Source organism: Anolis carolinensis, unplaced genomic scaffold (genome assembly GCF_035594765.1).
Source record: "Anolis carolinensis isolate JA03-04 unplaced genomic scaffold, rAnoCar3.1.pri scaffold_15, whole genome shotgun sequence".
In the NCBI taxonomy this organism is placed as follows: domain Eukaryota; kingdom Metazoa; phylum Chordata; class Lepidosauria; order Squamata; family Dactyloidae; genus Anolis; species Anolis carolinensis.
In genome coordinates this window covers 3,722,249-3,738,680 of record NW_026943826.1, presented here as the reverse complement: position 1 = coordinate 3,738,680, position 16,432 = coordinate 3,722,249, and the positions used below count along the sequence as shown (strand labels likewise).

Genomic DNA, 16,432 nt, shown 5'->3' with positions numbered 1-16,432 from the left:
ACAGCTCCAGTTACTTTTGAAACTATAGCTTCCAGTTACTTCTGAAACTACAGCTCAGTTGAAACTACAGTTCCAGTTGAAACTACATCTCCAATTACTTTTGAAACTACAGGTCGAGTTACTTCTGAAACTACACCTTCCAGTTACTTCTGAAACTATAGCTCAGTTGAAACTACAGTTCCAGTTGAAACTACAGCTCCAATTACTTTTGAAACTACAGCTTCCAATTACTTTTGAAACTACAGATCCAGTTCCTTCTGAAACTACATCTTCCAGTTATTATTGAAACTACAGCTCCAGTTACTTCATCATCATCATCATCATCATTTAATTACTTATTAATCGCCCTCCATCCAAGTTGCTCTAGGCGATTTCTGACAGTACAGCTCCAGTTGAAACTACAGCTCCAGTTACTTCTGAAACTACAGCTTCAGTTGAAAATACAGCTCCAATTACTTTTCAAACTACAGCTCCAGTTACTTCTGAAACTACAGTTCCAGTTGAAACTACAGCTCCAGTTACTTCTGAAACTACAGTTCCAGTTGAAACTACAGCTCCAGTTACTTCTGAAACTACAGTTCCAGTTGAAACTACAGCTCCAGTTACTTCTGAAACTACAGCTCAGTTTCAACTGAGCTGTAGTTTCAGAAGTAACAAGCTACATATCCCGTTACTTCTGAAACTACAGCTCCAGTTACTTCTGAAACTACAGCTACAGCTTTCAACTGAGCTGTAGTTTCAGAAGTAACAAGCTACATATCCCGTTACTTCTGAAACTACAGTTTCAAGTTACTTTTGAAACTACAGCTCTAGTTACTTTTAAGACTACAACTCTTCCCTTAAATGCTGAAACTGCAGCTTCCAGTAACTTTTCAAACTGCAGCTTCCAGTAACTTTTGAAACTACAACTTCCGGCTCCTTTTATACTACAGCTCCAGTTGAAACTACAGATCCAGATACTTTTGAAACAACAGCTCCAGTTACTTCTGAAACTAAATCTTCCAGTTCCTTCTGAAACTACAGCTTACAGTAACTTTTGAAACTACAGCTCTAGTTACTTTTAAGACTACAACTCTTCCCTGAAGTGGTGAAACTAAAACTTCCAATTTCTTCTGAAACTACAGCTCCAGTTCCTTCTGAAACTATAGCTTCCAGTTCCTTCTGAAACTACAGCTTCCAGTTCCTTCTGAAACTACAGCTTCCAGTTCCTTCTGAAACTACATCTTCCAGTTCCTTCTGAAACTACAGCTCCAGTATCCAGTTCCTTCTGAAACTACATCTTCCAGTTCCTTCTGAAACTACAGCTTCCAGTTCCTTCTGAAACTACAGATCCAGTTCCTTCTGAAACTACAGTTTCTGGTTCCTTCTGAAACTACAGATCCAGTTGAAACTACATATCCAGTTCCTTTTGAAACTACATCTTCCAGTTCCTTCTGAAACTACAGCTTCCAGTTCCTTCTGAAACTACAACTTCCAGTTCCTTCTGAAACTACAGCTCTAGTTACTTTTAAGACTACAACTCTTCCCTGAAGTGGTGAAACTAAAACTTCCAATTTCTTCTGAAACTACAGCTCCAGTTCCTTCTGAAACTATAGCTTCCAGTTCCTTCTGAAACTACAGCTCCAGTTCCTTCTGAAACTGCATATCCAGTTCCTTCTGAAACTACAGCTTCCAGTTCCTTCTGAAACTACATCTTCCAGTTCCTTCTGAAACTACAGCTCCAGTATCCAGTTCCTTCTGAAACTACATCTTCCAGTTCCTTCTGAAACTACAGCTTCCAGTTCCTTCTGAAACTACAGATCCAGTTCCTTCTGAAACTACAGTTTCTGGTTCCTTCTGAAACTACAGATCCAGTTGAAACTACATATCCAGTTCCTTTTGAAACTACATCTTCCAGTTCCTTCTGAAACTACAGCTTCCAGTTCCTTCTGAAACTACAACTTCCAGTTCCTTCTGAAACTACAGCTCTAGTTACTTTTAAGACTACAACTCTTCCCTGAAGTGGTGAAACTAAAACTTCCAATTTCTTCTGAAACTACAGCTCCAGTTCCTTCTGAAACTATAGCTTCCAGTTCCTTCTGAAACTACAGCTCCAGTTCCTTCTGAAACTGCATATCCAGTTCCTTCTGAAACTACAGCTTCCAGTTCCTTCTGAAACTACATCTTCCAGTTCCTTCTGAAACTACAGCTCCAGTTCCTTCTGAAACTGCATATCCAGTTCCTTCTGAAACTACAGCTTCCAGTTCCTTCTGAAACTACATCTTCCAGTTCCTTCTGAAACTACAGCTCCAGTATCCAGTTCCTTCTGAAACTACATCTTCCAGTTCCTTCTGAAACTACAGCTTCCAGTTCCTTCTGAAACTACATCTTCCAGTTCCTTCTGAAACTACATCTTCCAGTTCCTTCTGAAACTACAGCTTCCAGTTCCTTCTGAAACTACAGATCCAGTTCCTTCCGAAACTACAGTTTCTGGTTCCTTCTGAAACTACAGATCCAGCTGAAACTACATATCCAGTTCCTTTTGAAACTACATCTTCCAGTTCCTTCTGAAACTACAGCTCCAGTTCCTTCTGAAACTACAGCTCTAGTTACTTTTGAAACTACAGCTCCTGGTTCCTTCTGAAACTACAGCTCTAGTTACTTTTGAAACTACAGCTCCAGTTCCTTCTGAAACTACAGCTCTAGTTACTTTTGAAACTACAGCTCCAGTTCCTTCTGAAACTACAACTTCCAGTTCCTTCTGAAACTACAGCTTCCAGTTCCTTCTGAAACTACAGATCCAGTTCCTTCTGAAACTACAGTTTCTGGTTCCTTCTGAAACTACAGATCCAGTTGAAACTACATATCCAGTTCCTGAAACTACATCTTCCAGTTCCTTCTGAAACTACAGCTCTAGTTACTTTTGAAACTACAGCTCCAGTTCCTTCTGAAACTACAGCTCTAGTTACTTTTGAAACTACAGCTCCAGTTCCTTCTGAAACTACAACTTCCAGTTCCTTCTGAAACTACAGCTCTAGTTCCTTCTGAAACTACAACTTCCAGTTCCTTCTGAAACTACAGCTCTAGTTACTTTTGAAACTACAACTTCCAGTTCCTTCTGAAACTACAGCTTCCAGTTCCTTCTGAAACTACAGATCCAGTTCCTTCTGAAACTACAGTTTCTGGTTCCTTCTGAAACTACAGATCCAGTTGAAACTACATATCCAGTTCCTGAAACTACAGCTCCAGTTCCTTCTGAAACTACAGCTCTAGTTACTTTTGAAACTACATCTTCCAGTTCCTTCTGAAACTACAGCTTCCAGTTCCTTCTGAAACTACAGATCCAGTTCCTTCTGAAACTACAGTTTCTGGTTCCTTCTGAAACTACAGATCCAGTTGAAACTACATATCCAGTTCCTGAAACTACATCTTCCAGTTTCTTCTGAAACTACAGCTCTAGTTACTTTTGAAACTACAGCTCCAGTTCCTTCTGAAACTACAACTTCCAGTTCCTTCTGAAACTACAGCTCTAGTTCCTTCTGAAACTACAACTTCCAGTTCCTTCTGAAACTACAGCTCTAGTTCCTTCTGAAACTACAACTTCCAGTTCCTTCTGAAACTACAGCTCTAGTTACTTTTGAAACTACAGCTTCCAGTTCTTTCTGAAACTACAGCTTCCAGTTCTTTCTGAAACTACATTTTCCGGTTCCTTCTGAAACTACATCTTCCAGTTCCTTCTGAAACTACATTTTCCAGTTCCTTCTGAAACTACAACTTCCAGTTCCTTCTGAAACTACAGCTCTAGTTACTTTTGAAACTACAGCTTCCAGTTCTTTCTGAAACTACAGCTTCCAGTTCTTTCTGAAACTACATTTTCCGGTTCCTTCTGAAACTACATCTTCCAGTTCCTTCTGAAACTACATTTTCCAGTTCCTTCTGAAACTACAACTTCCAGTTCCTTCTGAAACTACAGCTCTAGTTACTTTTGAAACTACAGCTTCCAGTTCTTTCTGAAACTACAGCTCTAGTTACTTTTGAAACTACAACTTCCAGTTCCTTCTGAAACTACAGCTTCCAGTTTCTTTTGAAACTACAGCTCTAGTTACTTTTGAAACTACAGCTCCAGTTCCTTCTGAAACTACAGCTTCCAGTTCCTTCTGAAACTACAGCTTCCGGTTCCTTCTGAAACTACAGCTTCCGGTTCCTTCTGAAACTACATTTTCCGGTTCCTTCTGAAACTACATCTTCCAGTTCCTTCTGAAACTACATTTTCCAGTTCCTTCTGAAACTACATCTTCCAGTTCCTTCTGAAACTACATCTTCCAGTTCCTTCTGAAACTACATCTTCCAGTTCCTTCTGAAACTACAGCTTCCAGTTTCTTTTGAAACTACAGCTCTAGTTACTTTTGAAACTACAGCTCCAGTTCCTTCTGAAACTACATCTTCCAGTTCCTTCTGAAACTACAGCTTCCAGTTTCTTTTGAAACTACAGCTCTAGTTCCTTTTGAAACTACAGCTCCAGTTCCTTCTGAAACTACATCTTCCAGTTCCTTCTGAAACTACAGCTCTAGTTACTTTTGAAACTACAGCTCCAGTTCCTTCTGAAACTACATCTTCCAGTTCCTTCTGAAACTACATCTTCGAGTTACTTCTGAAACTTCTGAAACTATTATGATTATTATAGACTGAAATTATATCATTATTATTATTATCCTGCCTTTGTCTTGGACAGATCCCAGTGTGTCTTGCAGAGTGGAGCAAGGGCAGGTAGGAGCTCTTTTGGGCTGCCTTGCGTTTACCTGGCCGGACAGGTAAGGCCGAAATCCCTGACGGGGCAAGACAAGGTGGCACCAGGTCGGTGGGTCGGCCAGGTAAAGAGATCCAGGAGAGGCCAGGTGAGGAGACCTGATCCGCCCCGGATGGGCCCCTCCCTCCTTTCCTCCGGCAGGTGCAGGAGCCGCTCACCTGAGCTCTTCTAAGGAGGTGGGATTAGAGGCCGGCGGCCTATCCCCGGGCAGGAGGCAGCGGGCACCGGGTGCCACCCCCCGGCCGGGCCCTTTTAATCCCCTCCCGGCACCCGGGCAGAGGGCGGCCGGAGAGGAGACTGGACAGGACATGGCTGACCAGCGCTGGGTCCGGCTCTCCACCGACAAGGCCACCCGCACCCTCTACGTGCTCGACACCGAGCTCTCCCTGGACGTCCGCGGGTGAGAAGGGCCCCCGGGGTGGAGGGGAACCCAGAGGTCCTCCAGTCCCGCCCCTGGAGGAGGAGAGACACAGTCATACAACCCTAGAGTTGGAAGGGACCCCAAATAGATAGGTAGGTAGGTAGGTAAATAGATAGATGGGTAGGTAGGTAGGTAAATAGATAGGTAGGTAGGTAGATAGGTAGGCAAATAGATAGATAGGTAGATAGGTAGGTAAATAGATAGGTAGGTAGATTGGTAGGTAGGTAGATAGATAGGTAGGTAGATAGGTAGGAAGGTAAATAGATAGATAGGTAGGTAGGTAGGTAGATAGGTAAATAGATAGATAGCTGGATAAATAGATAGGCAGATAGATAGATAGATAGGTAGGTAGGTAAGTAGATAGGTGGGTAGGTAGATAGGTAGATAGGTAAATAGATAGGTAGGTAGATATGTAACTAGATAGATAGATAAATAGGTAGGTAGGTAGGTAGATAGGTAGGTAGATAGGTAGGTAGGTAGGTAAGTAGATAGGTAGGTAGGTAGATAGGTAGGTAGGTAGATAGGTAGGTAGTTAGGTAAGTAGATAGGTAGGTAGGTAGATAGGCAAATAGATAGATAGGTAGATAGGTAGGTTAATAGATAGGTAAATAGATAGGTAGGTAGATAGATAGGTAGGTAGATAGATAGGCAAATAGATAGATAGGTAGATAGGTAGGTAAATAGATAGGTAAATCGATAGGTAGGTAGATAGGTAGATAGGTAGGAAGGTAAATAGATAGGTAGGTAGGTAGGTAGGTAGGTAGATAGGTAAATAGATAGGTAAATAGATAGATAGCTGGATAAATAGATAGGTAGGTAGATAGATAGGTAGGTAGGTAAGTAGATAGGTGGGTAGGTAGATAGGTGGGTAGGTAGATAGGTAGATAGGTAACTAGATAGATAGATAAATAGATAGGTAGGTAGGTAACTAGATAGAGAGATAGGTAAATAGATAGATAGGTAGATAAGTAGATAGATAAAGAAGTAACTAGATACATAGGTAGATAGATAGATAGATAGATAGATAGATAGATAGATAGATAGAGGTAGATAGATAGGTAGATAGATAGATAGGTAGATAGTTAAATAGATACATAGGTAGATAGAGAGGTAACTAGATACATAGGTAGATAGATAGATAAGTAGGTAGATAGGTAAACAGATACATAGGTAGGTAGATAGGTAGGTAGATAATACAATCCTAGTGTTGGAAGGGGCCCCGAAGGTCATCCAGTCCAACCCCTGAAGATAGATACAATCATACAATCCTAGAGTTGGAAGGGACTCCCAAATAGATAGGTAGGTAGGTAGGTAGGTAGGTAAATAGATACATAGGTAGATTGATAGATGGATGGATGGATAGATAGATAGATAGATAGATAGATAGATAGATAGATAGATAGATAGATAGATAGATAGATAGAATAATACAATCTTCCTAGTGCTGGAAGGGACCCCAGAGGCCATCCAGCCCAACCCCTGAAGATGGAGAGACACAATCATGCAACCCTAGAGTTGGAAGGGACCCCCAAATAGGTAGATAAATAGATAGGGAGATAGACAGACAGACAGATAGGTAGATAGAATAATACAATCCTAGTGCTAGAAGGGACCCCAAAGACCATCCAGTCCAACCCCTGGAGATAGATTCAACCATACAACCCTAGAGTTAGAAGTGATCTCCAAATAGATAGGTAGGTAGGTAAATAGATACATAGGTAGATAGATAGATGGTTAGATAGGTAGAATAATACAATCCTAGTTCTGGAAGGGGCCCCAAAGGTCATCCAGTCCAACCCCTGAAGATGGAAAGATAGAGCCATACAATCCTAGAGTTGGAAGTGATCCCCAAAAAATGCCACAATAATAATAATAATAATAATAATAATAATAATAATAATAATAATAATAATAATAATAATAATAATATAGGATTATAATGCCACAATAGTAATAATAATAATATAGGATAATGCCACAATAATAATAATAATATAGGATAATAATATCACAATAATAATATGATGCCACAATAATAATGATAAATGATTATAATGCCACAATAATAATAATATAGAATAATAATGCTACAATAATAATAATAATATATGATGCCACAATAATAATATGATTATAACACCACAATAATAATAATAATCATAATAATCATAATAATCATAATAATAATATAGGATTATAATGCCACAATAATAGTAATAATAATATATGATCATGCCACAATAATAATAATAATAATAATAATATAGAATAATAATGCTACAATAATAATAATAATAATAATAATAATATATGATGCCACAATAATAATATGATTATAACACCACAATAATAATAATAATAATAATAATAATAGAGATTATAATGCAACAATAGTAATATGATGCCACAATAATAATGATAAATGATTATAATGCCACAATAATAGTCATAATAATATATGATGCCACAATAATAATAATAATAATAATAATAATATAGAATAATAATGCTACAATAATAATAATAATAATATATGATGCCACAATAATAATATGATTATAACACCACAATAATAATAATAATAATAATAATAATAATAATAATAATAATAATAATAGAGGATTATAATGCCACAATAGTAATATGATGCCACAATAATAATGATAAATGATTATAATGCCACAATAATAGTCATAATAATATATGATAATGCCACAATAATAATAATAATAATATAGAATAATAATGCTACAATAATAGTAATAATATATGATGCCACAATAATAATAATATGATTATAACACCACAATAATAATAATAATAATAATAGAGATTATAATGCCACAATAGTAATATGATGCCACAATAATAATGATAAATGATTATAATGCCACAATAATAGTCATAATAATATATGATGCCACAATAATAATAATAATAATATAGAATAATAATGCTACAATAATAATAATAATAATATTTGATGCCACAATAATAATATGATTATAACACCACAGTAATAATAATAATAATAATAGAGATTATAATGCCACAATAGTAATATGATGCCACAATAATAATGATAAATGATTATAATGCCACAATAATAGTCATAATAATATATGATGCCACAATAATAATAATAATAATATAGAATAATAATGCTACAATAATAATAATAATAATATTTGATGCCACAATAATAATATGATTATAACACCACAGTAATAATAATAATAATAATAGAGATTATAATGCCACAATAGTAATATGATGCCACAATAATAATGATAAATGATTATAATGCCACAATAATAGTCATAATAATATATGATAATGCCACAATAATAATAATATAGAATAATAATGCTACAATAATAGTAATAATATATGATGCCACAATAATAATATGATTATAACACCACAGTAATAATAATAATAATAATAATAATAATAATAATAATAATATATGATAATAATGGCAGAGTGATGCAAGTGCAAAAGCTGTTTCCAACTTCTTCTGGAGAGAGCCATTTCAGGAATAGAGCTGAGCTCAGGGGTTCCAGGAACAAACAGCCTGCGACAGCAAAAGCCTGGGCAAAATTGCAGCGGATTTCACTTGCAGATTTTGGGTGCTGCAACCGGTTGTCACTTGTTAGTTTGCAGCCCAAGAGAAAAGGAAGAGCCAGGAAGGCACGCACGCCTTTGGAGACACAGCCCTCGGCCTCCACACTCCTCCCGACTCAGACAGCTTGCAATCCAAATATAACATCTATCTATCTACCTATCTATATCATCTGTAATATCTGTATATCCATCTATCTATAATACCTATCAATTTAGCTACCGTGTTTCCCCGAAAATAAGACAGTGTCTTATATTATTTTTTGCTCCCAAAGATGTGCTAGGTCTTATTTTTAGCGGATGTCTTATTTTTCCATGAAGAAGAATTCACATTTATTGTTGAACAAAAAATGAACATTTATTATATACTAGCTGTGCCCAGCTGTGTTGCTGTGGCGAAGTCTGGTGGTATGGGAAATAAAGTATTGAGGAATTGGTGGTAGTTAAGGTAAAGGGTCCCCTGGGCAGAGTGGGTTGCTAGGAGACCAAGTGAGTGAAGCTTAGCCTTCTAACTGGCAGCAATTGGATAAAAACAATTATTGCTCTCCCTCTAATTAGGACTTTATTTTTATTTTCTTTTTGTTGTATCAACCTAGAGGCATGGATGAGGGGTTGTGCTGTCAATTTTCGAGGTTGTGGGGTGTTTACTTTTGTTGTTTTGTCCGCTGCCGTGATGCCATCACTCTTGTATATATATAAACTGTACAGTAGTTGTCATCACAAACCAACATAACCAAACCAGACAAACTATGACTCCTGTCTAGAATGTCTTGTTACTACTGTATAAATATAAATAACTAGCTGTGCCCAGCTGTGCCCAATTGCTGTGGAAAAGTGGTGGTGGTATTGGTTAAAAATTGTTGTGTAATTTTTATTTGACGTTATTTGTATTTTTTTAATAAATTTTATCGTAAGTTATCTTTTTATTATATTTTATTATTTTCTTGTATTATTTTTAGTTATTTTCTGTTATAGTATTTTATTGTATTAATTTTTTAGTGTTTTTAATTATTTTTAGTGTTTTTATTATTTTTTATTGGGTTGCTAGGAGACCAAGTTGGAGGAGCTTAGCCTTCTAACTGGCAGCAATTGGATAAAAGCAATTATTCCTCTCTCTCTAATTAGGACTTTATTTTTCTTTTCTTTTTGTTGTATCAACCTAGAGGCGTGGATGATGGGTTGAGTTGTCAAATTTAGAGGTTGGGGGGCCTGTAGTTTTGTTGTTTTGTGGGTTGCCGTGATGCCATCACTCTTTTATATAGATAGATATAACATTTTAATATATTATTACCATTATTTCCATGTACAACTGGTATGTACATGTACCAATCTTGCATGCTCTGGTGTTCTGTTTGTTGGGCCTGCTTCCAAACAAAAACTTTGCTAGGTCTTACTTTTGGGGGAGGCCTTATATTTAGCAATTCAGCAAAACCTCTGCTAGGTCTTATTTTTTGGGGATGTCTTATTTTCGGGGAAACTATTCTAACTATAATATCTATCTGTAACATCTATCAATCTATGATAGATATATCTATCATATCTATTAATCATCTATCTATAATATCTATCTATCTGTCATCTTTGTATAATATCTATAATATTTGTCCATCTATCCATCCATCCATCATCTATCATATCTATCTATTAATCTATCTGTCATCTAATATTTATCCATCCATCCAACTATCTATCTGTCATCTATATATAAAAACCTTCAATCTATCCATCCATCCATCTATCTGTCATCTATCTATAATATCTAAAATATCTATCTATCTATCATATCTATCTAGCCATGCATCCATCCATCCATCTATCTATCCATCCATCTATGTCATCTATCTATAATATCTATCTATCTATCCATCCATCCATCCATCCATCCATCCATCTGTCATCTATCTATTCTATCTATCTATCTAGCTATCTAGCTATCTGTCAGTCATCTATCTATCTATCTATCTATCTATCTATCTATCTATCTATCTATCCATCCATCCATCCATCTATCTGTCAGTCATCTATCTATTCTATCTATCTATCTATCTATCTATCTATCTATCTATCTATCTATCTATCTATCTATCCATCCATCCATCCATCTATCTGTCAGTCATCTATCTATTCTATCTATCTATCTATCTATCTATCTATCTATCTATCTATCCATCTATCTGTCAGTCATCTAATCTATCTATTTATCTATCTATCTATCCATCCATCTATCTGTCAGTCATCTATCTATCTATCTATCTATCTATCTATCTATCTATCCATCCATCCATCTATCTGTCAGTCATCTATCTATCTATTCTATCTATCTATCTATCTATCTATCTATCTATCTATCTATCTATCTATCTATCTATCTATCTATCCATCCATCCATCCATCTATCTGTCAGTCATCTATCTATTCTATCTATCTATCTATCTATCTATCTATCTATCTATCTATCTATCTATCTATCTATCCATCCATCCATCCATCTATCTGTCAGTCATCTATCTATTCTATCTATCTATCTATCTATCTATCTATCTATCTATCTATCCATCTATCTGTCAGTCATCTAATCTATCTATTTATCTATCTATCTATCCATCCATCTATCTGTCAGTCATCTATCTATATCTATCTATCTATCTATCTATCTATCTATCTATCTATCTATCTATCCATCCATCCATCTATCATCTATCTATCTGTCTGTCTGTCTGTCTAGACAAATGGATAGATATGATAGATAGGTGGTGGATAGATATTTTGATGGCCAACTTGTGCACAATGAGATCCCACAGCGGTGCTTGCAATGTGGAAGCCAAGGCGTGATTTGTGTCTGAACCCGAGTTGCCTCTGGCTCCTGCCTTGCCTCTGAACCTGATCTTACCTGGCGATGGAGCCAACCTTGCTGAGCAACTCGGCCACCAAAGGCTCACCTGAGCAAACGCCCACAGAGACTATTTTTACAAAGACACTGATTCAGCACCTTCCTTGCAACACTCACTCCCAGGACCGCATCGCAGTTGAGCCGTGGTGATTGACAAGGGGTTGTGGTCTTTTTTCCCGGACTGATCGGACTCAGGGAAACATTGATTTGCACAACACCGCAGAACGGTCCCAGCCCAAAACCACAAAAACCGGGTTCTTGCTCAATTTCCAGTGGTTTTTTGCGGCTGTTACGGCGAAAACAAAGCCGGCTTGAAATAATAAGTCTCATTTAATCCTTGTCATTGTTTAAGTTGCGCCAACTTGTTTCCTGAAAACTGTCCAAATAGCTTATGCCAGGGGTCCCCAAAGTACGGCCCGCGGGCCACATCCGGCCCATCGGAGCCATTTATCCGGCCCCCGCGGTGGTGGCTCCTTCCTCCTCCGCCAAGAAAGGTGCATGTAGTGTGGAGAAGGAGGAAAAGGCACATGCCTTTCTTATCTCCATCGCCCCACAGGCACTTTTCCCACTGCCGCTGCTGAGGAAGGGCCGCACGGGGCGAGGAAAAGGTGTGCGGCTTTCCTCCCTCACCCCAGGGGCAGCTTTCCCACCATCGAGGAAGGGCTGCACGGGGGGAGGAAAAGGCATTCCTCCCCCGCTGCGTGGGGCGCTTTCCTGCTGCCGCTGCTGAGGGAGGCAGCGGGAAAGGTGAGCGCAGGGTGAGGGAGGAAAGGTGCATGGCTTTTCCTCGCCCTGCACTCACCTTTCCCGCTGCCGCCGCCGAGGAAGAGCTGCACGAGGCGAGGAAAAGGCATGTGACTTTCCTCCCTCACCTCGCGGGCAGCTTTCCCGCTGCCGCCGTCGAGGAAGGCAGTGGGAAAGGTGCGCGTGAGGTGAGAGAAGTGAGAAAGGCGCACGCCATTTCCTCGTCACGCACGCACCTTTCCCGCTGTCGAGGAAGGGCCTCATGGGGCGAGGAAAAGGCGTGGGCCTTTCCTCCTTTCCTCCTCGCTACCGCTGAGGAAGGCCTGCACAGAACGAGAGAGGAGGGAAAGATGCGTGCCTTTCCTGCCTCCTCGCTCACCTCGCACACTCCTTTTCCTCCTCCTCCCTCACCTGGTATGCGCCTTCCTGCAATGGAGGAGGCGAAACAACAATAGGGGCATGCCTGTGGTAAAAGGTAGAGGGCTCCCGTTTTATCTTGCCACACAGACTCCCTCCTTTGCAGCCCTGTCGTGGATTCATTTTTCTTGAAGGCTAGCAATTTCTTCCAACCCTGATTTTTAGTGTATTATTATTGTTGTTGTTGTTGTTGTTGTTGGTCAGGGGTGCTTTATGTTTTGGTTCACAAGGGGAGAAAGGGGTTGGACTCTATGGCCCAAGGGGTCTCTTCCAACCATGTTTATTATGGTGGTGTTGTTGTTGTTGTTGTTGCTGTTATTGGGTGGCTATCTGTCAGGGGTGCTTTGATTATGATGTGATGCACAAAAGCAAAAGGGGGAGGGAGTAGATGTCCCAAGGGGTCTCTTCCAACCCTCTTTATTATTTTGATGATGATGATGATGATGATTATTATTATTATTATTATTAACATTGAGACTGTATTTGTTCCTTTTTTGTTTTTGTTTTTACTTCAAAATAAGATATGTGCAGTACGCATAGGAATTTGTTCATAGCTTTTTTTTAAAAAAACTATAATCCGGCCCTCCAATGGTCTGAGGGACCGTGAACTGGCCCCCTGTTAAAAAAGTTTGGGGACCCCTGGCTTATGCAACAGGGCACAATATGAACATATATATCTATATATATAAAAGAGTGATGGCATCAGGGCAGCGGACAAAACAACAAAACTACAGGCCCCCCAACATCGAAATTTGACAACACAACCCATCATCCATGCCTCTACGTTCATACAACAAAAAGAAAAGAAAAATAAAGTCCTACTTAGAGGGAAAGCAATAATTGTTTTTATCCAATTGCTGCCAGTTTAGAAGGCTAAGCTCCGCCCACTTGGTCTCCTAGCAACCCACTCAGCCCAGTGTTAATAAAAGAATAAAAAATAAATACAAATAAAACAATAAAAAATAATTAAAAACACTAAAAAATTAATACAATAAAATACTATAACAAAATAACTAAAAATACTACAACAAAATAATAAAATATAATAAATAAAAAAGATAAGTTACAATAAAATTAATTTTAAAAAAATACAAATAATGTCAAATAAAAATTCCACAACAACTTTTAACCAATACCACCACCACTTTGCCACAGCAACGTGTGGCCGGGCACAGCTAGTATATATACACACACACACACACACAGAAATATATATATGTGTGTGTGTGTGTGTGTGTGTGTATATATATGTATGTATATGTATAGGAATACACACACACACACATATATATATCCGTGTGTATGTATACGTGTGTACATGTGTATATATGTGTGTGTATGTGTGAGCATATATCTGTGTGTATAAATATGTGTGTATATATATGTGTGTGTATGTGTATATATGTGCATTTATATATGAGTGAGGATATATATGTGAGTATATATATATATGTGTGTGTGTACATAAATATGTGTGTATATGTATATATTTGTATATATATGGGTGTGCACATAAATATGTGTGTATAAATATTAATATAATTAATATTAATATTGTATTAATATAAATATGTGTGTGTATAAATATGTGTGTATGTATATGTATATATGTGTGTATATATTTGTGCATGTACATAAATGTGTGTATAAATATGTGTGTGAGTATATATATGTGTGCATGTACATAAATGTGTGTATAAATATGTGTGTGAGTATATATATGTGTGCATGTACATAAATGTGTGTATAAATATGTGTGTATGTATATGTATATATGTGTGTATATATTTGTGCATGTACATAAATGTGTGTATAAATATGTGTGTGAGTATATATATGTGTGCATGTACATAAATGTGTGTATAAATATGTGTGTGAGTATATATATGTGTGCATGTACATAAATGTGTGTATAAATATGTGTGTATGTATATGTATATATGTGTGTATATATTTGTGCATGTACATAAATGTGTGTATAAATATGTGTGTGAGTATATATATGTGTGCATGTACATAAATGTGTGTATAAATATGTGTGTATGTATATGTATATATGTGTGTATATATTTGTGCATGTACATAAATGTGTGTATAAATATGTGTGTGAGTATATATATGTGTGCATGTACATAAATGTGTGTATAAATATGTGTGTGAGTATATATATGTGTGCATGTACATAAATGTGTGTATAAATATGTGTGTATGTATATGTATATATGTGTGTATATATTTGTGCATGTACATAAATGTGTGTATAAATATGTGTGTGAGTATATATATGTGTGCATGTACATAAATGTGTGTATAAATATGTGTGTATGTATATGTATATATGTGTGTATATATTTGTGCATGTACATAAATGTGTGTATAAATATGTGTGTGAGTATATATATGTGTGCATGTACATAAATGTGTGTATAAATATGTGTGTATGTATATGTATATATGTGTGTATATATTTGTGCATGTACATAAATGTGTGTATAAATATGTGTGTGAGTATATATATGTGTGCATGTACATAAATGTGTGTATAAATATGTGTGTGAGTATATATATGTGTGCATGTACATAAATGTGTGTATAAATATGTGTGTATGTATATGTATATATGTGTGTATATATTTGTGCATGTACATAAATGTGTGTATAAATATGTGTGTGAGTATATATATGTGTGCATGTACATAAATGTGTGTATAAATATGTGTGTATGTATATGTATATATGTGTGTATATATTTGTGCATGTACATAAATGTGTGTATAAATATGTGTGTGAGTATATATATGTGTGCATGTACATAAATGTGTGTATAAATATGTGTGTATGTATATGTATATATGTGTGTATGTGTATATATATGGGTGTGCACATAAATATGTGCGTATATGTGTGTATGTATGTATATATGTGTATAAATATGTCTTTATTTGTATGTGTACATAAATATGTGTGTGTATAAATATGTGTATGTGCACTCAGCTCATTTTATGTTTTTATTGCTGTGTTTTTCATGTGTTTTATAATGAGTGTGATTTTTTAAATGCCTTTTAAATTTATTTGTGTGTGTTTTGTATTTGATATCACTGTATGCTGGTTTTATATCTGTAAGCCTCCCCGAGTCCCTCTGGGGAGATGGTGGCGGGGTACAAAAATAAAATTATTATTATTATTTTATTATGACACAGCAAACAAGATAGATATGCTGGATTTCGTATCACAAAATCACAAGTCGAACACTTCCCAAGTGTCTAGGACTGTGTGATGTATTATTATTATTATTATTATTATTATTATTATTATTATTATTATTATTTATTTATTTATTTATTTATTTATTATGACACAGCAAACAAGATAGATATGCTGGATTTCGTATCACAAAATCACAAGTCGAACACTTCCCAAGCGTTTAGGACTGTGTGATGTATTTTCGGATGATGCGCGCAGATCCCAGTCGGGTGGCCTTTTGCAGTTGGCAGATCGTAATTTTGTCAATGTCTATTGTTTCCAAATGCCGGCTGAGATCCTTTGGCAC

At 36.8% G+C, this 16,432-nt stretch overlaps 1 protein-coding gene across 1 annotated transcript in view; it reads left to right on the top strand.

The window, feature by feature from the left end:
• Positions 1 to 4,888: 4,888 nt before the first annotated feature.
• The window catches only part of LOC103282229 (protein-arginine deiminase type-3), a 55,363-nt gene continuing 43,819 nt past the window's right edge, over positions 4,889 to 16,432 (top strand). Inside the window, exon 1 of the mRNA XM_062965709.1 lies at positions 4,889 to 5,186. Coding sequence (XP_062821779.1) covers positions 5,095 to 5,186 — 92 coding nt within the window. The 5' untranslated portion in view covers positions 4,889 to 5,094. The remainder of the gene's footprint in view (positions 5,187 to 16,432) is intronic.